This window comes from Podarcis vaucheri, assembly GCF_965113315.1.
Source record: "Podarcis vaucheri genome assembly, chromosome: 5".
Taxonomy (NCBI): Eukaryota; Metazoa; Chordata; class Lepidosauria; order Squamata; family Lacertidae; genus Podarcis; species Podarcis vaucheri.
Window position 1 is genome coordinate 52,209,954 of NC_138763.1, and position 25,223 is coordinate 52,235,176.

At 43.4% G+C, this 25,223-nt stretch overlaps 2 protein-coding genes across 10 annotated transcripts in view; both read left to right on the forward strand.

Annotated features, from left to right (window-relative positions):
* TDRD1 (tudor domain containing 1) overlaps positions 1-1,500 on the forward strand; it is a gene marked incomplete at its 5' end in the record, with an annotated part of 32,472 nt that extends 30,972 nt beyond the window's left edge. For all 3 annotated transcript variants that reach the window (XM_082222562.1, XM_082222564.1, XM_082222563.1), the window contains one exon: positions 320-1,500. In XM_082222562.1, the coding sequence (XP_082078688.1) occupies positions 320-424 (105 nt within the window). In that variant the 3' untranslated portion in view covers positions 425-1,500. The remainder of the gene's footprint in view (positions 1-319) is intronic.
* A 113-nt stretch (positions 1,501-1,613) lies between these two features.
* Positions 1,614-25,223, forward strand: part of VWA2 (von Willebrand factor A domain containing 2) — a 34,507-nt gene continuing 10,897 nt past the window's right edge. For 3 of the 7 annotated variants that reach the window (XR_014219845.1, XR_014219846.1, XM_082222576.1), the window contains exons 1-9: positions 1,614-3,207; positions 4,178-4,308; positions 11,438-11,499; positions 13,124-13,198; positions 16,684-16,817; positions 17,081-17,190; positions 21,578-21,772; positions 22,578-22,711; positions 24,127-24,259. Coding sequence is in view for 5 of the 7 variants with exons in the window: in XM_082222576.1 (XP_082078702.1) it covers positions 11,448-11,499; positions 13,124-13,198; positions 16,684-16,817; positions 17,081-17,190; positions 21,578-21,772; positions 22,578-22,711; positions 24,127-24,259 (833 nt within the window). In the remaining 2 variants the exon portion in view is untranslated. The other 4 variants (XM_082222579.1, XM_082222578.1, XM_082222580.1 and 1 more) reach the window with 4 other exon arrangements.

Consider the following 25,223-nt stretch of genomic DNA (forward strand, 5'->3'; position numbering starts at 1 on the left):
TGTTAGGAGTGTTTTATAATAATAATAATTTATTATTTATACCCCGCCCATCTGGCTGGGTTTCCCCAGCCACTCTGGGAAGCTGCCCATGTTTGGTTTTGTTGATGTGTGCCTTTTGCTGGCCTTGCCTGTTTGTGGGGAGGGTTCTAATTGTTCTAATTTATTTTTTTTACTTTGTGTGTGGCAGGAATACCTCTTTTTTGTTTTTGGTTGGGTCCTTTCACTGAGCATTACCAGTTTTACCTGTTGTGAAATGCATCCCCCAGACTTAAAACAAAATTGTTCCATTATAATGGCTGTTTTTTCTACCCTTTCATAGGTTACAAAGCTTGAACAGATTATTTATTTTCTCCTAAAAGATCGCTTTGGTGAAGAAAAAGTTCCTGAAATGATAAAGCTCTTTGAAGAACCTGTGCTGGAATGAACAGCATAGTATAGTTGTTGAGTACTGTTGAAATCCATACTGTTCACTCTAACCTAAGCCTGTAATCTTAAACTATTTAGTTGAAAATACATTCAGTTGACATGTCAGAATGTAACTACTTAAGTACATAAATCAAGGTTTATTTCCTGTCTTGCATTTTGGATTGCATGCTTGCCTTCAGATGATGGTCTGGGCAGTGTTTGTTTTCTTTCTCTCATCCCTTATCAGTGTAACCAATTGCATCTTTATCATTATTCAAGTTGCAAAGATCAGCTTCCTCTGTGTTGATCTGATCAGAAGTTTAAAGGCATGATGCCTTCTGGATAGAAGGATTTTTACTTCAATCGCTTAAGAAATTATTCAGTCTAGACACGACAATTCATTTAAATCTTCGTCCCCATTAAGTAGCCCATAAAGGCCTCAATTATTTGGCTTAAAAATCTGTATTTAAGTTTCTTATGTGTCTAATTTTAAAATGGCTTTTCAGAAGTATTTAGGACTTCACAGAAAGAAATAGATTTGTTTAGTGATTGTAGCTAGTAGAATTGTGGGTTTGTTTGTTCTTTTCCTTTTTTGAACCCTTTTTCCTTTTGGGGAAAAATGTATGTTGATTCTCTTTGTTTTTATTACCGGTATTTATTTTATTATTTATTATTATTTACTACTGCTAAACTCGCCCAGTCTGCAATCCTCACCCCTCTCCTGATGATGATGTGCTGGGAAGGATTAGGATGGTGTGTGTTTAGGTGCAGAGACTGCTGCTGAATCTGGGCAGGTGACAACTTCCTGCCTCTGGTTCTCCCACTGTTGATAGTTAGCACAAAACCCTGTTTCAGGTTGGAGGTAGGTGATGGAGGCTTTGGATATGGGATACAAAGCAGGAGTGGTCCCCTAAAGGACCCAGTTCCCAGGCACTGTTGAGTCAACTCAGTGGATGCAGCAAAAAGCAGGAGAAACTCTGCTCTTCCCCAACCCCCTGGCTGTCAGGTCTTCATATGCAGCTGCAGGTTGGAATTGCTCAGTTAGTCCTATTGGTCACAGTGAGATTTACTTCTGAATAAACATCCATAAGATTGTGCTGTGAATCTTCTTTACATCGAAACATTTTACTCTCGAGCCTGTTTGTGCATGGCCTTCAATCACAGAGAAGTGCAGCTCTGAATTGATCATACACTTCACGTTGTGACTAGGTTACTAGCAAAGGCTAGAATTTAAATGTAACTACACAACTTCTGCAGATGAACAAGGTCCATGATCACTTAATTTATTTAGTCCTCAGGATAAGATTACGCTGAAGCCTGCTACAATGGGATCTGCCTGCAGGTGGTAATAGCCCACTCATATAGTTAGAGTGTTACCTATTCTCTGGTCTCTCAGCTGGTGGGCCCCTGTCACAAGGCAGGGAGCTGTGCTACATCTAGGTCAGTGGTTCCAAACATTTTGCCACACACACCTGAGTCTTTGTACACCAGTTAATAGTTTTTCTGCCTGTTGTAGCAGTTGTAATATGCTGCACTAGATGCAGTCAAAGCTTTAATTGTAGTTTATTTGCTGTGGCTGTTACTCACTTATTGCCTGTTACTGTATTGCAATCTGAATTCCATAGAATTCAAACTATAATAGAATATAAGAAAGAAAAGCAATTGAAATACAATTAAGAAGCAGACTGAATACTTAATTTGATTATGCCCTATCTCCTGTCTTCAGCCACCGCAGACCACGATTGTGAATCCCTGATCAAAATGGATGCAAGCCTAACAGTTTGAGAACCCCTTTGGTTTATTCTTTCCACAGCAATGAAGGCGCTTTCTAGGAGTAAATGTGTAAAGGTTCAATAAGCATCTTGGGAGACTATGCATGCATTTATGTATGAGCCATGGGATGATTGGGGATTTGAGAATTGTGGCTGTAGTTCATGATAACATACTTGCGGGGACATGAGACTGGGATAACTCCATCAAACGTTAGCCAGTGTTTGGTAAATGGAAAACAAGTCAATTTCCTTAGAATCAACTCCAACATTAGTCGAGATAGAGCCCACACCACAGGCAATGAATGAGGGAAGCACTTTAAATCCACGTTGTCTATGAGGACATGCTTTGCCCCAGCAGCCTGAAAGGGAAGCAAAGTAGGGTGGGTCTGTGCCCCCAGTCTCCTCTGGCTTTAGCTCTGACCCCAGTGTGTAATTGCTTGTTGACATTCCTGGCCGGCATTCCTCACCTTAAAGGTACATTCCTCTGGGTCAGGAAGCCACCCGCCCCGCCGCTCCTTTGGGAAGCGCGTCCCTCCCACTCTCCACGTTCAAATGGGCAGCAGCTGGAGTTCCGCCCGAAGCCTCGAGGTTGGCTTGGTTTGGAGGGCGAGGGGGGCGTCGATCAGCGCGTCATTCGCACCTCCTTCCGCGGGCACCCGGTCAAAAGTGTGCACGGGGCGGGAGGCGGAGGTTAGGAGGGGCTTTCCTGGGATCGCCTGGCTGCCTGCTCGTAGTCCAGGATCGGTGCAAGCGCAACAGCCGTCGGAAAGCGTTAAGGCGCTTCGGCGATCGCAACAGCTATCTCTGCGCCTCGCCGGAGGAGAGAATCTGCCCCACGGCCACTATTGGGGGTGAGCGGCCGATGCAAGATCTGCCTGCGCTGCAGCGCAGTCCGTGACTTAGAAAGGGGAGAGAAAAGGACGGCTAGGTGTAGAGAGCACCTGGGGGTGGAGGGATAAAACTTGACCTCGCCTTGCAAAGATTGCTCTGCTCTTCCATTGCTTCCGTCTGGGGATCCGCAAGGGAAGCGGTAAGTTCCACGAGCGCCTCGTTCGCGATTTGCAAAGGGAGCCGCGAGTTTACAGTAGGGAGGCTGCAAACCCTAAGCAAAAATAAAATGAAAGCTGCGTGCAGGGTCAGAGCAAGGGGGACACCGCGCATGGTTCGGCCCTGCGCTCAGCAGCTTGGAGATTTGTGGCGCAAAGCAAGCGGCGCTTCGGGGACAGAAATCCGGCAGACCCATCCGAGGAAGGAGAGAAGTGAATGCCCCGGACGGTCCTGGCATTGGGAAAGCAAGCGCAGGAGTAGCAGAGGGCGAGCCTGCCGGTGGAGTTTGAATTTCAGCATCCTTTCCCTTTCGATCCGCAGCAATGCATCTGGGCGCTGGGACTCCAGGAATTGCTCTTTGAAATGAGGGCGCCTCCCGCACCAGCGCCTGAAGACGCGCAACGGTCCGAACGCAGCTGGTGGCACGTTTTGCAACTTTTAGGGGGGGGGGGACTGCGCAACATAGGGCGGGGTGGGGGCTTCGGGAGTCTTGCACCATCTCTCCGCCCACTCAGTGTTTATAACAGTTGTAGATTTTCACGGAACTAAAATATCATGAAACAGTTCTCAAACTTTCAAGTTCCTCAGAACTCTTCTGCAAGACTTGGGTATGAAGCATGGGCGTAACCAGGATTTGTGTTGAGGTGGTGGGGGCACGACACTCACCTGCCATCTTCCTCTGTCTCTCTTAAGTATGTATGTATGTATTTGATTGATTGATTGATTGATTGGCAGCTGGCCTGCCTTCTCCTCCTATGGTATGAAGCAAAATGGGCAAAACCCCAAGAGTTTGCAGTCCCAACTTCATTAACATGCAGCCTTAAAAAGAGTTCTGGAGAACTTGAAAGCTTGATCACTATTACACTGTATTTGCCCCCAGAAAGATACTACTCTGTTGTGACTTTTAGATACTCTCGAATGAGCTGACATGGCTTTCTCCATTTTTTCCACAGAACCTTGTGCGCAATTCCTCCCCGTCCTGGACTAGCTGCCCGTGATGGTATGTTAATAGCCACAAGTCGGTTCCTAGTTTCACAGTTACCAAAAGGGGGCAGCTGTTGCCTGCAGTGCAAAAAATCAAAAGGTGATTTATTTCTACATTTTTTTCTTTTCTTTTTTTGGGTTGAGAGCAGTGTCTTGTTTCTACTCTGTGCACTTAGATGGGGAGATAGGTATCTCCTTTGTCTATCTGTGTGCCTCAGGAACCATGCCAGCTTCCTGGAAGCATACCTGTAAATAAAATGGATCCCTTTCTGCAAATGCAACCACGACATGATCTTATCAGTGACATGTGCTCATCTGCTTTGCTGAGGGCCTCTCAGGGGCAGGTTTCTGGGAGCAGCTGCAAAAAATGTAGCTGCTGGTCTAACTGAATCAGAACAGTGAGTCGATATGGTGAGGTAAGGCAGAAATGTGGCCCCCAGAACAAGGAAAGGGATGTAGTGGTAGAGCATAGGCATTGTAAGCCCAGGTTCCCAGATTCAACCATGGCAGTGCCAATTAAAAGTCTGGAACAGGTAACATGCCTGGAACAGACACGAAGCCTGTGACATTGGAGTGGCATGGGAGACTTTAGGAAGAACAACCTATTTGCCAGTCCCACCAAATGTTCCTATGTAAGATGTGCAAAGGGAAAACAAAATTTATTCCTTTCCCTTTAATGTAAGCCTAGCCTATTCTTCATATTCCCTACCAGTTCATCACTTTCTCTTTTCTCTTGGCCTAATCAATCAAAAATTGCATTGATGCCTCAAGGATATTTATATATTTTTCATGGATCTCGGTAGGGTGATTCTGTGGCAGAATGCATTGGGGAGTGAGCAGCCCATTGTAAGATTTTTAGTTGGACCAATGCCAACAAACTTACTATCCACAAATAACTGACCATCTTGTATGCACAGTAAAACAAGGGCCATGTCTTGACTACTATGGGTTGGATGGTTTAGTGGGAATGTGCATGACACTAGTCCGCTGGGATAGGATCTCATTTATTTTTTCTGAAGGGTTTTCAAGGCCTTGTTATGATCAAAAGGTAGTAAATATAGGCCAGATCACTATCAGCTGATCGATGATTAAATGACTCACCAAACAAGATGTGCACCTGCTCACCATTTTGCTCTTTGATTGCTCTTCTGTTAGCCCTAGATGGTTCCAATTTCATTAAGTGTGTAAGTATCTGTAGCCATGTATTCTGCATCTTTTGTTTCAATAGGCATTTTAAATGTGATGTATGTGAGTTGTTGTTAGGCTAATTCTTGTATAAGGAAAGAAAGAAAGCACATCCCTAAACACGTTTATTCAGAAGTAAGCCCAACATGGGAGTGCATAAGATTCCAGCATAAGTCTCCAGCATAAGTATCAATAAGCTGCTTTCCTCATTTTGCTTGCTTGTTTGGCTGCTTCATTGTGAAGATTATGAATCTTTGGACTACTCCACCCATTTTACAGCCACAAACATGAGCTTACCAGTACTTCTACATGCAGTAGGAAGTTGCATCAATCCTTGTGTGATATACACAGTAAAATATTTGTGCACATGCGCATAAAACACCATGTGAAGCTGCCATACAATAGCAGATTATTATTGGAACAAGCAGCACATGCTCACAGTTTGGATACCTCGTGATGTTGAATGTGTTTACCTCAACACAAAAAATGAACAAAAAATATATTTTTACATCCCACCAGGACCACAAGTTAGGCTTCGTTCAAAGTTTGATTAATGGGGAAAGCAATAATAAGATCCAAGCTGAGGTGTGATTAAATAGCAGTGGAATATCATATATACATGTGTAAAACTAGACCTTCCAAGGATAATATGGGGATTCCAAATTGTTTATGCATTTTTCGGTTGTGACAGAAGCTTGCAATAAAGGGCTGTTTCTTGAGTGGTTCTTTCTATCTGAACCAAATGAACTCTTTGCTCAAGAGCTTTAGAACTTGTCAACCAAAGCAAATGTAAGCCTCCCTGACTCACCTGTTCCACCTTAGCTTTCATGATTTGTAATAGCAGGTGTATCTAATTCAATTAGAAGGCTTAAAATAAGTTGAAGTAGGTCTCTTGCTTCAGCTAAAATGGTACTAAATAGGAATCAGCATTTGGTCTGTCTGTCTAAAATTAAGACTAACCAATTTGCAGTACAAAAATGTAGCTTTTCTCAGTTCAGTATTGTTCATGCTCATCCTTAGCATGGTGTTTTCAGTCTATATTGACTCTCAATCCTGCCGCTTACAAAGTTTGGTGTGGTTACTTGATACATGTTTGAAACCTGTCCCCTTGACTAGGCTGTGCCTTTTCCTACTTGCATGCGTCCAAAGTGAATGTAGAAGGCAGTGGTGATTGCAGTCTTGGCATACGCCCACCCACAATGCACTGGGCAGGTCTGAATACATCCTTCCCTATTGCCTGGACAACCTACTTCTGTTTTCTATTGGATAAACTGTGGGGTAATCAAACTCTGCAGAATCAGTCTGCAGTGAACTTTGACTTTCAGAATGTCTTAAGAAGGGGCAAATAAATATGCAGTACATGTAGATAGTGTGTAGACTCCTTTAGGGGAAAAAACCAAACGCAATCTCCGCTGATTCTAGAATAAATGCAGCCATAAGCTGCATCTGCAAAAAGAGCACAAAAGCTTGTATTACTTGTTGCACCGGCTCTTTATAACAGCTGACCTTTAAAACAACCAGATTCTTTTTCAAAGTCTGTTTTATTTCTAAGATTCCATTATTATATGAGTGTTCTTTCAGTCTCTTGCTGCAAGGAGGAGGAGGAGGGCTTGAAGTCCCCAGCCTAATGAGCCAACTTGTTGTATGTTGGATCCATATCAAAAGGGAGGCAGTAATTAATTAAAGTTGTACCTACTGCTTGACACTTTCTAATGATTTATTCCCATCCCATTTTTTGGCAACACTTGTTGTAGGGCCTGTTGTTCTAGGCAAGTACACACTTCAACTATTTTGATGATTATGTCTGCTGGGGAGAAGAGTTAAGCAAAATTGCTATGAACTGTGTTCCTTAGAATTATATGTAGTCACCTACATGCCTGCCCTCTTGGCAAATGTAGGATCAATTCACCCAGCTAAGAATGTGAGTTGAATTTAGGCATATGATGCTCAGATTTTTAGGTGCTTTGGGTTGCGTTTTAGTGTGTATAACTGCCTGCCTATCTTTCTTAGGTGATAATAAGCATACACAGAAACTACAAAAAGCAGAAAGGAGTTGTTTTATTTGACATTAGTTGCTTCCTACAAAATAGTCTTTAAGCGACATACAAAAAGGTTGAATATCAACTTAAGGAGCCATTTCTAGATGGTAAATATCCAGTTTGCACGACTTTTTGATATCTGGTTGCATGGGCTGAGTTAGGGCATGGAACAAAGCAGATCTATGGTTATATATTTCATTGCCTCATCATTTCTGGAAACATTTGTGTTAGGAAAGTTATAGTGTGTGTTCTAAACAGCAGGAACTTTTGACGTGGTGAAACATTTGCAGGGACACTTTGTCTGCTCATACTTGATTCCTCATCATCGCTTGAAACTCCATATCCTTCACACACTTCGATAATTGTCCTAATCCTTCTCAGTTCTCTTGTGTGTTTTTTAAAAAGAATCAAAAATCTATACCAAAGTTGCAACTCTTAAACACTAAACTACCAACAGACATTAATGTCCAACCTTCTGTGTCAACATATGAAGAAGGTAGTATAATCGAACAAATAGTGTACAATGGTGCTTTTGGTTTTACATCTCAGAGGCTACATTTTCAAACCACAAACAGATCAAACTTCTTCGTACAGTGATGCATATTTTGCCCAGTTGACTTTCAGCACATTTTCCCTTTTGGAAGCCACAAGTTTTAGTAAAACATCAGAGCTCCATTTTTTCTTGTTTCTTTGAATGGGTCTTATTCCAGGTTCTCTGCGGAAAGGGGAAGAAGGACCATAGCTCAGAGCATCTGTGTCCTTGGTTGTTCCCCTTCAGCTGCAGTCTTGGTGACTGTCCCTCAAATACAAGTTATGGATAAGGCCAGACTAGACACATGAGGCAATTATGTCTTGGAGAGATGTGGTGCCCTATTTACATATAACTCAGAGGTGGAATCTACTTTTTGCACCAAAATAGAGTGCATTGAGGAGGGGAGCAAAACCTGCTCTTCTCTTGCCTGGTTTTGCCGCTGTCTGTAGGTTTAAGCCAAGGGGACGGGTGAGGGAGGCATCTTTTCCAGCCCAGGGGCCATGTTTCCTTCTGGGCAACCTTCCAGGGAGTCAGATGTCAGGAGTGGGCAGGGCCAGAGACAAAAGTGTGTGGAGAAATGAATATAAATGTTACATTTGTACATAGTTTTCCACCCATGCTCATTTACACCTCTCTAACCATCATCTCCTGGCAAATAGAAGGGGAAGAAATGGAGGCAGTGAGAGATTTTACTTTCTTGGGCTCCATGATCACTGCAGATGGTGACAGCAGTCACGAAATTAAAAGACGTCTGCTTCTTGGGAGAAAAGCAATGACAAACCTAGACAGCATCTTAAAAAGCAGAGACATCACCTTGCCAACAAAGGTCCGTATAGTTAAAGCTATGGTTTTCCCAGTAGAGATGTATGGAAGTGAGAGCTGGACCATAAAGAAGGCTGATCACTGAAGAATTTATGCTTTTGAATTATGGTGCTGGAGGAGATTCTTGAGAGTCCCATGGACTGCAAGAAGATCAAACCTATCTATTCTTAAGGAAATCAGCCCTGAGTGCTCACTGGAAGGACAGTTTGTGAAGCTGAGGCTCCAATACTTAGGCGACCTCATGAGAAAAGAGGACTCCCTGGAAAAGACCCTGATGTTGGGAAAGATGGAGGGCACAAGGAGAAGGGGACGGCAGAGGACGAGATGGTTGGATAGTGTTCTCGAAGCTACCAGCATGAGTTTGACCAAACTGTGGGAGGCAGTGGAAGACCGGAGTGCCTGGCGTGCTCTGGTCCATGGGGTCACAAAGAGTCGGACACGACTAAACGACTAAACAACAACAACAACAACAACAACAACAACAACAACCCATCATCCAAACAAGTAGAAGTTTGAGGCCACATTTCAGCCGGGAAAATGTACTAGGGAGTGCAAAGTAGGACAAGTAAGAGGTGTGGCCTGGGGAGAGTTCTGAAGGCCAGAAAGAGGCCCAGAGGACCACAATTGGGCCACATAGTTAAGAGCCCCTTTCTGGCTTAAGCGTTTATTTTTCTGCCCACATCAGAGCTGGGCTTGGGGGCAGAGTGCTTAAAAGAAATGGAGCACAGCTTTAGCAGTGTTAGGCATTCTTCTTACCTGCCTGCTATTTGGTGGTGGTTTTGGTTAGATGCAGACACTTCCATCCCTGATTTATATAGGAATAGGGAAAGCACACACTTAAGGTATCATATCTAGTTTGGTCATGTGTGTTTATAATAATATAATATATATACACAGTATTAATATGTATTATAAATGCAGCTCAGGCTCCTTTAAAACTTTTGCACAGCTGTTGTTCCATTCACAGCTATGAACATTCAGACTCTTAGTGATACAGATGTTTGTAAGTACTGCCTAATAAATTTATTCATAAGTGCATGCTATGTTTGCTGCTCTCAGTTTTTCCTTTAAAAGAGTAGAGCGGGGCAGCTGGGTGAAATAATTTCCCTTGAGAAATCTGAGATCTAAAGTTGAGATAGGAGTGTCATGAAAACACCCTTATCTCCCTAAACTTTGTGCTATAGCGTCCTGGTCGACTCACCTGCCAGGGCAAGTGGGGACTTGTTCATGTGTTTCTGGGAATTTACAGTCAAGCAGTTCTGGAGTTATTTGAGTGCGCATTTGTGGGGAGTGGAGAAATATATCATTATCTTATTGGCATGTACCAGGAGATGGACTGGAGAAAGAGGGAACCAGAGCTATTTGAGGAACTCTGTTGTTGTTGTTGTTGTTGTTGTTGTTGTTGTTGTTGTTGTTGTCACCTTCATTTGGTTAAACAAGGAATGGGGCCCTCCAGTTGTTGGACTACAACACCTGTGTTCCTTGGCCATTGGCCATGCTTGTTGAGTCCAGTGGGAACTGGAGTCCAACAGCATCTGAAGGGCCACAGCTTCTCCATTCCTGGGTTAAAAACAGAATGACCTGTCCTGTAGAGAATCAGCCCTTTGAGCATTAATTATGTTTGTAAAATATAAGAAACTAGGTATACAAGTGTCAGGCAAATGTCCAGAATTCAGCTAGTAAAATAAGAGGTGGTGGGATTTGAGTCTCCCTAGAAAGCATACGGCCTCTGACGTAGGGACATGGACTGTGGTTGGCAAGGAGAAGCACTTGCGCCTTTTCAAACGTACTCTGCTTGAACTACCAGTTTGTAGATGCAAAGAACCACTTGGTTAATACATGGTATAGGAAAATGAGGCTCCAGGGCATCCCAAAAGCCTCTGGAAAGATTTAGGACCAGCAGTCCTATGTTAAATACGTTTCTACTGTTTTTAGCTCTGACATTACCTTTGGCCAAATACCTGAAAGGATATTAATCACTATCTCAGACTGTATCCAAGTAGCTCGATGTAGCAATGTTGAGTTCTCAGCTGGCCTTCCATTAGGTATTAGCCAGGCTCAGATCTACGTGCCTCCATTGATAGAGCTATGCTGTGTGACATCTTTCTTTATATATCTAGTCTACCTTCAGCAAGAGATGCTGATCCGTAGGCATTAATATGCTGCTTCCCAGAATTCTAGCCTAAAGCTTGCTATTGAAAAACAGTGCTGAACCTGAGGAGCTCAAATTAAGGTTTGTGAGTTGGTAGATGGGGCATTACATATATAGCACAGCACATGATTCACAAACAATAGATCAAGACTCGCCAATGAGTCATGGCAGCCTTACGTCACCAAACTATAGTTTCCATGTACAGTTCAAATGGAAAGTTTTAGCTACAGTAAACATGGGCACTAGCCAGCTAGATAGAGGCCAGATCTTTGTTTATGCAAAAATGTCATTGCTGTTTAGAGCAGCATAAGGAGGTTTATAAGTAGCTCATAAGGTTAAATGGTGCTGATGTGTGACATACAGTCAGAAAAAGGATCTGTTTGCAATTCTACAGCATGCACCAGCTGCCACTAATACCTTTTGATAGTCAAGATCTTAAAAGTCAGATAATATGTTTAGCACCTTTCCTAGAAATAGTATGTGCCTTTTTATCCCGCAGTGCTGTCATCATGAGCCTCTTGATGTGTCTTACCTACGCTTGCATTTTCCTGTTTTCCCAAGGTGAGTTTACAAGGTAAATAATCGTGGGTGGACTGTGGTGTCCTGCAAAATCTGCCCTTTTAAACACAGGAGAAAGGTGGTGATGGTTGTAGAATAAGGAATAAGGCTGCATCCACTCAGGCACAAATTTGTATGGTACTTGTTCATCAGCTCCACACAGATGTGTGACCAAATCATACACTGTGCTGTGCTGGGCATGAACAGAAAATGAACAATATCAATGGTACAAATCTTAAAACAGCATTTGTGTGGTGTCCAGAATGGTATACAACCAGGTCGCTCTCTTCGTTATTTAAGTTACAACATTCCACACAATCCTTCTTTCTGATCCTGTTGTCTCACAGCAACAGGAATCAAGCTGACTCACCCAGCCAAACTGTTGCTAGCCAAACCGTTGCTTACTGCAACACACAGGAGGCTGAGAGTTCCCCGAGAGGAGATCACACTTTCTTCACACCACCTCTGGTTCTCCTGTTGCTGTGCTTCTGCAAGCTTAACCATTATTTGGTTTAGGGTGTCATCCAAACCTGGGCTTGTGATTTGTTTTGCTGGAGACAAGCCCAGGTTTGGATGACAAACTAAACTTGACTTAAAGCATCTCAACAGGAGTAGGAACAGAAAGAATAGCTGCAATCTCATTTTTGGGAGCCTGTATGCCTAGGACATTCATATGCCGTAGTTTGGCATGGCATTATGTCTAAACCTTCTCAAAGTTCTAGTTTATCAAGATCTGTCTGGAGGGCCCAAGCAAGATGTACCAATACGTGAGCCACAAAACTCTCCAGTGAACCCCTTCAAACAAACTTTATGCTGTGACCTGGTAAAGTTTGAAAATGATTAACAAATATTTTCAATTGTAAGGAAATTACTCAATTTATACACTGATACCAGTCAGATTTAAGTCAGCTCCGTCAATTCCATAACATTTTGTTCAGTGTTGAAGCAACATGGGTGGTATTTAACCCAGAGTAGACCCATTGAAACTAATGATCATGACGACTATTAATTTCAGTGGGTCTACTCAAGAGTAAAATTTAGTTGAATACCGCCTAGTATTCTTTTGTGTCTTGCGTACCTTGATAGCCTTTCTGCAGCTGAAAAAGCTAGATTATTGTGCTTATCGTATGACCATTTGCATCTTTAAATGGGTGCCAAAGAGAAAGCGCACAAGCTATCCTGTCCTCAGGGGCAGAGGAAGGGGGGTGCAGTGGGGCGATGCGCCCCGGGTGTCACCACTGAGGGGGGGTGAAAAAATGGCGGGCGGCACTCACGCAGCACGCCCAAGTCACGCATCTCTCCTGGGAATGACGCGGTGGCTTGGGTGCCCGCAGGCTCCGCGCTGTCCCAAACTGTCTGCCTGCTGCCTCCCCTCCAACTGTGGGGCGGCTGAGTGGGAGGAGGCAGGCAGACTCCTCAGAGGCCCCGCAGCGCATCCTGCCCCGGCTGGCCCCACCCTTGGGCGCAGGTCATGTGCGCCGCCTGGGTGCCCGGTGGGCTTGCTCCACCGCTGCCTGTCCCTATCCTGATATTTTCTGGAAATCATCTGAAAGTAATGCATTAAAGAGGTTTTGTTAAAATATTTTGGTAATAGCTGGTTAACTGTGTTGACAACTTGATTTTACAGCACTTGTGTCATGGAGCATCCAAGAACTGCACGTCAGCCAGGAAACCATTGAGAAAATTTCAGCAGCTGGCCAGTGTGAGTGTTTTTTGTTTGTTGCACAAAAAGCTCTTGCAATGCCTAGTTCTCCCGCCTGCAGATTTGTACCCTTCATTACATGATCAACATATTTTTATTCACCCAGCTATTTAAAAGAATTTCTGATCTTTGACTATGAGCTCCTAATGTCAGTTGTGCAATTTATTCTATATTTATGCTGCCAAGCTGGCTTGATCTGCAGGCTGAAAAGTTTTTATGTTGCTGTAGTGGGAGGTGAACTTGGGGAGAAGAGCAGCTGTGGAAACTGTATGGTTTATACCCATTAATTGTGTGTTGGGATGTGTGCTTGACACCTTTGGCTGCGCATTCTGAGTATATGTCTTTTTTCCTAGCGGATTAATTTCAGCTATAGTATTATCCTCTGTTGCTGAAACATCTCAGTGTTCCAGCAACCATTTAATGAGGGGTGCAGTGGACTATTGCCAGATAGGAATTAACAAGGTTACTGTATAACATGACTCAGTGGCTTTCAGTGGAATGCTTTAAAACTTTCAATCCCTTTTAATCTGTTTTTAAGGGGGGGGGGCGGACTGATTTCAAATCTTTTTAACTAGGCAGAAATCGAAGCCAAAGGGGATAATCAGTGCTGTCCTGGAAGACAAAGTAAAAGAGAGAGGAAATCAAGAATAAATACATGGCTGCCTTACTTAAAAATGCAAATTTTTCATTCCTTGCTGCATGAACTGTTCCTACTTGTTTTTTTTTAATTAGTTCAGTTTTTATATATCAGAGGAGTTAGGATGGGTAACAATGGTTTAAGGTGGGAGGGGGCTATAAAAACAAACACAGTACACCATAATATGTAAGTTACGTAGGATTTAAATTGACCCACTATACCTGTTGAATGTCAAAATCTTTTATCAATTAAATGCTTCTTGTCCCCCTAATGCATTTTATCTGCAGGGGGGTTTCCCCTGCATTGAGGGGCAGCTGGGCCATACCACTGGTCCCATTCACAGATGACACCGTTCCAGCCACCTACTGTTCACAAGTTGAGTCTGGAAGTCTGAGCAAGGAAGCATATGCATGCAGACCTCTATGCAGTGTGTTTTTGCTTTTTTTAAAAAAAATTTAGAGGTACTCTCATTTTCCTACTCATATTGAAATACTGCCCCTCAATTTAGATACACAAAATGTTGGGGGATATGCGTACCCCTGTGTGTGTCCCCCAGAAAAAACACTGCCTCTATGCAAAGTACAATCCTATATGATGGGTAGTCCAGGTCAGTAAAACCCTACATGCATAGAAATCATAGGGTCCAGGGAGCTGGGGACAGGGTTTGGGCCCTCATGTGAAGGGGTCTCTTGGAATAGGCTAAACAAAAATATAGGATGTAGGGAAATCATAACTGGCTTCCCCAATGTTTGCTTTTACTTATAAGCAGATGATAGTGGAACTCTGAATTTGATTGGAGCAGTATAGAGCAAGGCGATTTAACTCTTCCCTTAAAGATGGCATTTCTTGTTACTTTATTAGAATAATGTGGGTCCCACCTTTTACATCTACCAGAGTAGGACTCTGAGAAGCTAAGAACATTCAAGAAACAACAAAGCAATCATTAAAAATTAAAATGGGGAGGGGAAGAAACAAGACACAAGAGGGCAGATAACTGAGAACATCATCATCTGCTTAAAATAAACAAGGCGAATAAAAAGCCGGGCTCCTCTACTGCACACAGCAGCTTCTGAGGTGTGGCTTGAACACTGGGCGGGGTGGAAAGGCTAGCAGGCCCCCTTCTCTTGGTGTCACTGCTGTAATCAAAATGAAGACAACCATTTCTCCTGCATGGCTGCTGTTAAAAAACATAGCATTAGAAACTTTAGGAACGCTGATCTTAGATTTCTCCCACATTTAATGGAATTTGGCACATATAGCCTGGGGGAATACGATTTGTAAGATTCCATTTCTGATTTTGCCCATTGTCTCTGCTGTAGTTGGGCTTTCAGTAAGTGAATCTGATAGCTTTTCTGTGCACTGTTTTGAGTGCTGTGGCATGGAAGCAGCCTTTACTTGCTGACATGCTTATTCCCTATTTATCAGTGTAGTCCTTTTTCTTTCCTTTTTTTATAACTAATTTCAGGGATGCAGAGTATATACAGTGACTGAAACAAATGTTTTCCAAATTTCCAAGGGCATGTTTGTGCTTTGCACATTTTCACAGGCCCCTCCCTGTAAAATGAAAGGACAACCTTAGCTTAATCCAACTCTGTCAACTTGAAGCTTCTACCTTGGCACACACTCCTAGCAACTAGTAATTGCCTTGCAGGCAAGTTTGTGCATGCTCAGGTAACACCAGGACATGGTCTCAGGAAAACCTGATGCTAGTATGAAACTGACTCTGTGAAACTTGTTTCAAGCAAACCACAAGTGTTTAAACTTATGGATTTAATAGAATCTTAGAGCCGCAAGAGACTGTAAGGATCATTAATGCCAAGTCCCTCAGGCAGAATGCAATGTACCTAAATCATCCTTAACAAAGCTATAAAGCCAAAAGAGGCTCCACGACATCTCGTTTGTGTCTTTAAATAATAAGAGAGAGAGAAAATTCCTCTCAGCGCATAGGCAGTCATGATTAATCAGCAATTTATGGCAGCTAGTATTGCAGATATAACTTCTCCTCTCAGACTGTAGTTTCTATGATACTATGACATCCCCCCCCCCCGCCATGAGAAGGTTAGTTGAGCTTAGAGGAGTGAGCCATCTTTGGGGAATACCTGACCCTGAAAGTTGTTGACCCCACTAGGGATGTGCTTTAAGGATTAGTACAGAATCTGTGGTTCTGCAAAAGTTCTTGGGCTGTAATTCCCATCATCCTTGGGCATTGGTCATCCTGGCTGAGGCTGATGGGAATCAGAGAGTCCAACAGTATCTTGAGGGTTGCAGGTTTAAAGGCTTTCTCAGGCTGGTGTTTGGAACCACAAGGCAAGACAGTTGCTTGCAACATGTAACCATATGCTACGTTCAATATTATCATCTCTCCCACTTCCTGGAGTTTGGAATGGCTGGAGTGATGCTGGTTAGATCCTGATCACTTGTGATTACAGACACTGCACAGAGGACAGAGAGGCGTGTGTGAGTGTGATAAAACTAGCCTACAGTACAGAGATTAAATTCACAGTTATTGTTCTGCCTATTTTTGCCTGTGCCCCTTGCACTGAAAAGGGTTCCCCACTTGTGAGCTAGAGGCTGAAAATTTCAGTAACTGGGAACAAAACAAAGAAGTGCAATGTACTGAGTTTTTGTTTAATGAATGGTGATGTGCATTTGAATTCTTATTTCCTTCTGGACCTTCACTTCCTAATGTATTATAATGAATGTTATCCTTGGTTTCTTTTCAGCATGTATACTTCACCCCACCCCCTGCCAGTCTTCTTCTCCTCCTCCTTCTGTCCTCCCAGCCAACCTGACTTCTTAACATTATTACTATGTGTTGTGATTAAAAGACCCCTCTCTCTTCTGCCAGTAATGAATTGCTCTGCCCCGGTTGATGTCTTGTTTCTGATCGATGGATCCTACAGCATTGGCAAAGGGAGCTTTGAAAGGTCAAAATACTTAGCAATCAAACTTTGTGATGCTCTGGACATCAATCCAGGAAAGGTGAGCACCCTCCACCCCCAGTTTATTCCACTCACTGGGTGCCATGTAGAATCTGGGAGATGCATGTTGTGTAGGGTTGTGCATGTTGTGTATGTCTGTAGGAGAATATAGACAACTTGGGGAATTCTTGTTAGTTTATCTTTATGGGGTTTGCTAGTTCACTTCCCATGTCTGTTCTTGCTGTAGCCATTTTGAGCATTCCTGGAATGGCAGCAACTGCATAAAAATAAATCCGCCTTGTTGACCTTCCCCTCCCCTTTCAGGTCAGAGTGGGAGCAATACAGTTCAGCAACACTCCTCATTTGGAGTTCCCTTTGGATGCATATTTCACCAAGCAGGAGATAAAAGACAAACTCAGGAAGATTGTGTTCAAGTAAGAATTATTATATGTGCGAGTTCTTATTAAGGAGGTTAAAATAAGTAGTTGGCAAGTAATAGTTTCATTCTGATAGTTGCATGTTCCTGTTGTATTTGGAACATTTTACTTTCGATGTTGTGAATGAAATATTTAACGATTTATTCCTTGATTTATATCCTGACTTCATTATTTTATGGAATCGGGGGGGGGGGCATCTATTTGATTCCCAGCTGGTCTCCTGTCAACCAGACCACCAGCTTAGCTTCAGCAATATGATGGCCTCATGTACCTCCAGATCATTTCCTGGGACCTAACTTTATTGGTATATTTATATTTAAGCTGATTTTCCATATCCAGCCATATTCAGTGTCCCATGGTGCAAATAGTTTAAATGTCAGTCTAACTTAACAAAAACCTTGCCAAGTCAAGTTTTATTGACTTGGCATGTACTCACTTAACAAAAACGCTGGCATGGGAGTAAGTTACATTTAATCCAATAGGTCTTATTTCCAAGTGGATGTATTAAGAATCAGAGTGTGGGTCACCACCAACAACAGTTCTGCTGGAACAGGCCAAAGGCATGGATCCAGCTTCCTATTCTCACAGTAGCCCACCAGATGCTTATGGGAAGCCAGTAAGTGGGACCTGAGTGTAACAGCACTTTCTCTATTTGTGATTCCAAGCAAAATAGTATTCAAAGGCACACAGCAGACCACGAGATTACAAACATTACAGTGAATCAGAGATGGTCTCGGTGACAACCTTCATGTACAGCAAGGACTTACAAGGAACTGTTCTGGGTGCCCATTCCTCAGCTTTGGAATTCCTTCTAGTGTACATGTGTGGTGGTTACATTCTGGACCTCTGCATGCATCGGCAGCACCCTCTCTCCGTTCCGCCCCCTTTTGTGATGTCACGCACATATCAGACACACCTAAGACGGTCGCTGCCTGTATTCCAGAAATGATGTAGGGGTGGGTGGGTGGGTTGTGGATTTTTTTTTGTCCCCAGGGATAGACATGAGGTCTCTAAGTGGCTAATTTGTGCTGTTTTTGCATATATATTTCTCCATAACATGGTGTATCCTAATATTTAGAAAGCTTTCCTCATTTTTACTTATTTTGAAGCATAGTTCCTCCCTTCTCTCTCAAACCCCAACATGTGCACACAGACACTCTATGCGCCAGGAAGATTTCTGCACACCTCCAGGGCTCCCACGCAGCCCTCCCTCTGCATGATCATTTTGGACACCAAGTATGCACCTGTCACCAGGAAAGAGATGGAGGAGAGAGAGAAATGGGGTTCTGTTGTGCTAAGTGGAGATTCCTCTCTGCCTCTTGTGGGATTGGACTGAGCTGTTAATGTTTCAAGAGAAGACAGGGTATGAAAAGCATACCCCCGATTCCTCTTTGACTGCTTCTGAAGTGCAACTGAAAGCAGAGGCTGTGAAATGGTATTGAATATCTGGAATCTAGACATGTGCTGACATTCCTTTAATGCTGAGAAGAGAACGTTGACAGCTCCAGCAGAGATAACGTCCTTCAGTTTGCCAGTAAATCCTGGTTTTAGCTTAAAGATATCACTGGCAAAAATAGCCAGGATGGCAGCAACCACTTCAGAGGGCAGAATTAGAAAAGATGAAGGTCTGCATTCATGGCCACTTGGTTCTCCCCCTCCCTCTTCAATCTTTTGTCTGTGGCTCTTAATGCTAAGATAGGCTTCAAGCAGTTTAGAAGTATCACAACCAATGACGCATGCATTAAAATAGAGTGGGCCAGATTCAGCCACCTCATTCTGTTAGTAGAAGCCAATTCAAGGATTCCCGCTAGTGCAATGGAGCTGTGAGTCGATATCTATAGGGTGATTCTGGTTCTAATAGTGTCCTCCTTCATGGCCAAGCCCATTGTGCTTCAAAAAATCACTTTCTTGCTGATAAGACACATGAAAAGGATAAGCATCCTGCCACAGTGTTTTTAATCACTTGCATGCAAATTTTACATCACTTGTGGGGTATACCATTCCTTTTTCTCTCTGGGTATTAGTGCCAAGAAGACACAGTGCCAGAAAACAAAGAGGAGGCTGTTTTCTGGTGACAAACTCACACGCCTCACATGCAGGTATTCATATGAATGTGAGGTATGCGTGTGTCAATTTTGTCATAACAAACAGTGTGGAAAGGACATTCCTGGCTTGAAGGGCCTGCCAGCTCATTGACTGAAAGGAACTCCCATCTCCTCAATCAAAAAACAGCCCTGGTTGCACAGGATCTAAGAAATTATTATTTTTTAAAGCCTGCCGCATTTAAAATCAAAGCCGTCAAGAGTTTCAAGTCATTTAGTGATGGAAGCAAAGCAATGACAAAATGCAGCTGGCTAAGGAAGATTTGACTGCTACTGCAGTGTTGCTGATGCGTTCTTGACATGTGGCTCAAGAGAGAGAACGTTTAAGTAAGGGAATAAAGGGGAGACCTAGAAAAGATCAAAGCCGGCTCTGGCAGGAGTTTAGAGAATTGAGAATTATAGGGTGGTACAAAGAGAAGTGTGCAGATTAAAGAACCAAGCACCACAAAGCGTGAGTATGATCAAATACTGACTACACAAGGAAATACAGAAATCACAATGAGGGTCATTTTTTTAAAACTGAATAAACATGGCCCAAAATAAAGAGTTGTAGGCATGTGGAAATGAGGGGGTAACACTGTGATTTATTTTAAAAGGAGTTTATTCACAATTTTGCCCCGGTCATTTTGAATGGAAATAAAAGCAGACTCTAAGAAAGAGTACAGTAACTGGAAATGGTCAAACTCCCACAACAGGCATAGAAAACGGAGATAATCAAGGCAGTTTTGTTACAGAGTTAGTTGGAGTGGTGACTGGAAGTATGCAAGAAAATATAATACTGAATATGACCATTCTGTAATTCTCACCGTAGATGGCCTCTTCAGTTATGCGAAGTGTTAGCATTGTGGTATTGCCACCACCAGCACACTTGTTTTACCACACTGTATATCATTTCCAGTCATTCCTTGTGTTTGTTGCAGTCTAAATTCTTTGTACGTCATGCATGATTTCCCTCAGCAGAAGACGAAAAGCCCTGTGACAGCCAAAATGCTTGGCTAATAGATCTAGTGACCAGCTAGTAAAATCCGAGGGAGCTTCCCAGAACAGCACTTAATGTCTTGGACTTCTGCAACCTAACATTTAACAGATGTTGGAGTGCAAGTGTGGGGGCAGAGATGAAACTGCACCTGCAGTGACTCTTTAGAAATCTTTGTAGCGCAGCAACCCCCGCAAGCAGGGCAATATGAATCATGGCATACATATATAACTTGGTACCCGATGACTATGCATGTGTGAGCCACCTCCATTGGATGCGGTGACTGTTCCTCGCGTGCGAGTCATTACTTGCTCTTGTGACTGCCAAGAGATGAACTTGCATCATACGTGCTCTCACCCTGAGTGCCAGGTTCTGATCTATCTCTATGAGAAGTAGCTTCTTGTGTGTTAAAACAAATGAAACAGAATATAATAGAGTTGCCCCAGGCTGCAACCTGGAGATTCCCCTGATTAGAAGGTACCATAGGGCAAGTGTTTGTTTTGAACCCCCTGACTGTGAATGGGTGGGGCAATTTGGACCAGAGAAGTGGTGTGTGGAGAGTGTTAATGTTCCTCTCCAGAAGCTTGTGGGGTTTTCTCATGTGGTAGAAGGGCAGTTGGATTTCATTGTACAGTGGAACCCCGGTTTGCAAACGTGATCCATGCGGGAGGCACATTCGCAACCCACAGCGCTGTGATTCGGCGCTTCTGCACATGGGCAAAGTGTGATTTCGTGTTTCTGTGCATGCGCAAAGCGCCGAAACCCGGAAGTAACCCATTCTGGTACTTCCGGGTTCGGCATGTCCATAACCCGAAAACAGGCAACCCGCAGCGATTGCAACCCGAGGTATGACTGTACATATGTAATGTGTAGTTTCCCGCCAATTGATAGTAAAGTGTTATTGGATAAGACTTACTTGACTCCAAAGCAATGTATGATGTCTGTTGCCTATACAGTCAGTAGGGAAAGGGGAGAAGAATGAAGTAGAAATTACATTTAAGAGGAACGTGCACCATCTCAAAACAGTTTTTGCTCCTCTTTGCTGTCCTGCCTGCTGGAAAGGTAGAATGCATTCTCTTTTTGCTCTCAAACAGCATATTTGTGTATGTTGCACCTATTTTATCAAGATTGTTTTTACTTATGTGATACAGCCCTGCTTTATTTATAGTCTCCATCACCTGTTGACTTTCCAAACAAACCATATTCTGTATTCTAGCATTTTCCCTGAGCAAATGACAGGTCTTCTATTGGAAACGAAGCAGAGAGCATTGTTAACTTATCCTCCTCCTTCTTCTGTTTAACTCAGAGGTGGGAGAACAGAAACAGGACTTGCTCTGAAATACATTCTTCGGAAAGGATTCTCTGGGGGCAGAAACTCATCCATACCTCAGATCCTTATAATCCTAACTGATGGGAGATCTCAGGGCAATGTGGCAGTGCCAGCCAAGCAGTTAAAAGAAAGGGGGATTGCTGTGTTTGCTGTGGGAGTCAGCTTCCCAAGGTAAGTTTATCCTCTAGTCTAGAGTGGGAAGAAGTCAGGGGTGCTCCATTACTTATTGACTACCAGTGACTGAAGAAAAGGCTTGCAGCGGAAGTGAGATTTATCAGGCTAGAGAGTTGAAGAGAAAGTGGTGGTCCATATGCTAGAAACCCATCGCTAGGGAGAGTTTTAGGCATCGCTAGGGAGAGTTTTGTATCCCAGAGAGGTTTACATCAATAAATGAAGAAAAGAAAACAATATAATAAATAAAATATACCAAAACAATTCCATAACCACACACACACACACCAAAAACAACATTAAATTATCCACCAGCCTATAAGAAAATCTGACTTTTAAAAAAAACCTGGACTCCTATGCCTCCTCCAAAAGCATGGAAAAAGGCATGTGTCTTGACTTGCTTTCTAACAGAGCATTATGAAGAGGCCAGGCACACCTCAGTGGGGAGACAACTCCACAGGAGCCACTATCAAAAAGGTCCTTCCCTTTCCTTGCATTAAGTGTGCATATAAAGCTCCAAGGTGTACGTTTGTGTGCATCCTTTTTCTATTGGTATAGTGGCAAGGGTGTGTGTTGGGAAATCTTTTGTTAAAGCAAATGTGGTAAGAACAGAAAAAGAACGTTTGTGTTTGGAAAATGTAGTAACTATAGCAGAGCAACGGCTGCTATTGGGCTTCAGTTTCACACACATCTATACATGCATCGTGCTCTTTTAAATAGCCCCTGTTAATTATGACACCCATTGCCATTACCTTGTTGCCATGCTGCAGTGCTTTATTTGTTGTGCTGAATTATTTCTGTGCAGATGGGAAGAACTGCAGGCACTAGCCAGTGAGCCGGCCGAATGGCACATCCTCTTTGCCGAAGATGCTGATGACGCCTCCAATGGTTTATATACCACCCTTACAGAGTCTGCCATCTGCAGCGCTGCATTTCCAGGTAAAAATGGTTTTTAGTCGTTTACATACTGATTAAACAAGTCTTGCCATCTATTTTGTTTAGGCACTAGCTGTCACATTTAGGCATTTTGTTTGTGCTCCTGGGCCCAAAGCCTCATTTGTCCTTTCTCCCTCCAGGCTGCTCTTCTAATCTAGGGCATTCTTTCTGTTTATCAGAAGGCAGGAAGGAAGAGAAATTCCAGACAGAGAGGGAGAAAGAGAAGCTTCGAAGTCTGGTGATTAAGGGTAGAGCTGCTATTTGCCTGTAGGGATGCCTGTTTCTGAGAGCTTGAAGGCAGCAAGTGAGACTCTCCAGCAGTGGTGCCGCTTACACGGCCATTCCATCCCTGCACACGCCTAAGAGAATTAAGCTGCATGTTAAATTTACTGTAGAGCGTGTCTTCAGTTTTTGATAATTAAACCAATTAAACCATTAGTGTGGTGGCATGCTGGTCCTGCTGTAAATGTTGCGGGTTGTATCTAACACTGCGCAGGCAGAGTTCCATTTGAGCAATGGGACTTGCCCTCCCAAAATCTGTTTTCCAACCTTCTGGAGAAGATTTTAAGGAAGTGAGTGGTGGGTTGCCAAGTAGAGGAAGGGAAGTTCCATTGTGGAAGTGGAAAAGCAGCATTGGACGCAACACGTACGGTGAGAAGTGCCCCCCCCCCCCGATACTTTTAATCTGAAGCCCTAGTCATGGGAGGGGACAATTTCCTTGTAGATTGGGGTTGGGAAGGCAAGAGGTAAGCTCCCCCTCTATACACACTGTATTTATGGTAGGAATTGTACTTCCGCCCCACCCTACACCTCTTAATTTAATTGACAACAACAGCAAAAACCCAGAGTTTGTTCCATGCTATGCAATGCCTATTAGGTGTAGTTTGACCCTTTATAATTGTATATCACAGCAAGCAATAGAGAAGGCTGGGCAACACCGAGGGTTGGCTTCAAGTTAGAGAGGGAGCGCTACCTAGCCAAGTGTCCTGTGTTTCCCTTCCCTCCACTGCCCACCTTGTTGATTCCCCAGTTTTACCCCATGGCAGTAGCTACATCAAGTATTTGGGTGTATTGTTGGAAATTCAAAATGGTGGTTGGCTTCCCTGCCATTGCTATCAGAAAAGCAAGTGTCCAGGAAAGACAGAAAGCTGCCTCATATCAGCTCAAGCGGTTTGTCCATCTAGCCCAGTATGTTCTACTCTGACTGGCAGTGGCTTCCTAGGGTCTCGGGCAAAGGGCTTTCCTGTCACCCGCTACCTGATCTTTTCAGCAGGAGATGCCAGGGATGAAATCTGAAGCCTTCTCATGTAAATAATGTGCTCTTCATGTATTGCTGTGCTCCCTTTTTGGGGGTGCATAAAGTTTTTGATCTCAGGCAATGAATGCCTACTCTTGAGACCTTTTTCTCCTTGCCCCAGGCTGCGGAGCTGAATCTCACTCTTGCGAACGCAAAACACTTGAGAGAGTCAAAGAGTTTGTTGGAAACTACTTTTGCTGGAAGGGGTCGAAGAGCAATAATGCAGTGCACACGTCCCTCTGCCCATTTTACAAGTGAGTCAGCAGCTGTGTGCTGTCCCTTTAAACCTCAGTGGGGATCAGTGAAATCTATATGTATAGGTGCCCTAGGGAAATGAAGGTGATGGCTGGGCAGGAGCTCAGCACTGTCCTGTCCTGCTGGCCTCTAAGCAAAGTTTTAAAAAATAAAGTTTAAAAAAATGGGGGAGAGGCAGGGGAAATGGAGGAGCCCATCACACACAAAAATGGGTTTCAAACACTCCAAGGCTACACCCACAACAGCACCTGGAAGCTAGTGTCTCCAGCAGATTTTTGCATTTGAATTAAAAAAAGAGAGATAGAGAGGCAGAGAGATTTGGCTGAGTCCATTTATAGTTGGAAATCAACACAATATCTCTTGATTCATATGCAGGGCACATCTTTGTATTCCTGAATTCCCTCCAGTGTCACAATGGATTACTTTCCTTGAGGTAGAAAAAGAGCCAGGCCCAGAACTCTCACAGCTGGCCCTAGTACGCAACTGAGGCCTCTCCGGATGTTTTTCATGCCTCTTGGTTGGAAGAAACACTTCTTCTCTTGTCTTGCTCCTTTGACAGTGCTATAAGATCATCCCTGATATGGGGCGAAGGCTCAATCACTGGCAGGAAATAGCCTCTGCTCATATTGCAGCCAATGTGAAGCCCAAAGCCTGCAAACACAGGGCTATATTGTCAGCTCGGGGGCAGCAGGTCCAACAAGAAAATTCCCTGCATGCTGAGTTGAGGATATATCCTAAAATTAGGCAAGATAAGTAATGTCAAATGCCTGTAAAAGGAAGTAGTTGCATGCTCAAATCTTTGTAAGAAGGGCTTGTACCCCTAAGTGAAATATTTGAGAAAGGACTTGGAAAGAAAAACAGATCTTTGTGCCTTTTGTAGTTTTGTTTTGTTTCTGTATATAAAGAAGTTTTAAAAGATGTAGTATTTCCTTTCAGCTGCTCCCTCCCCCCGCATCCCCCACT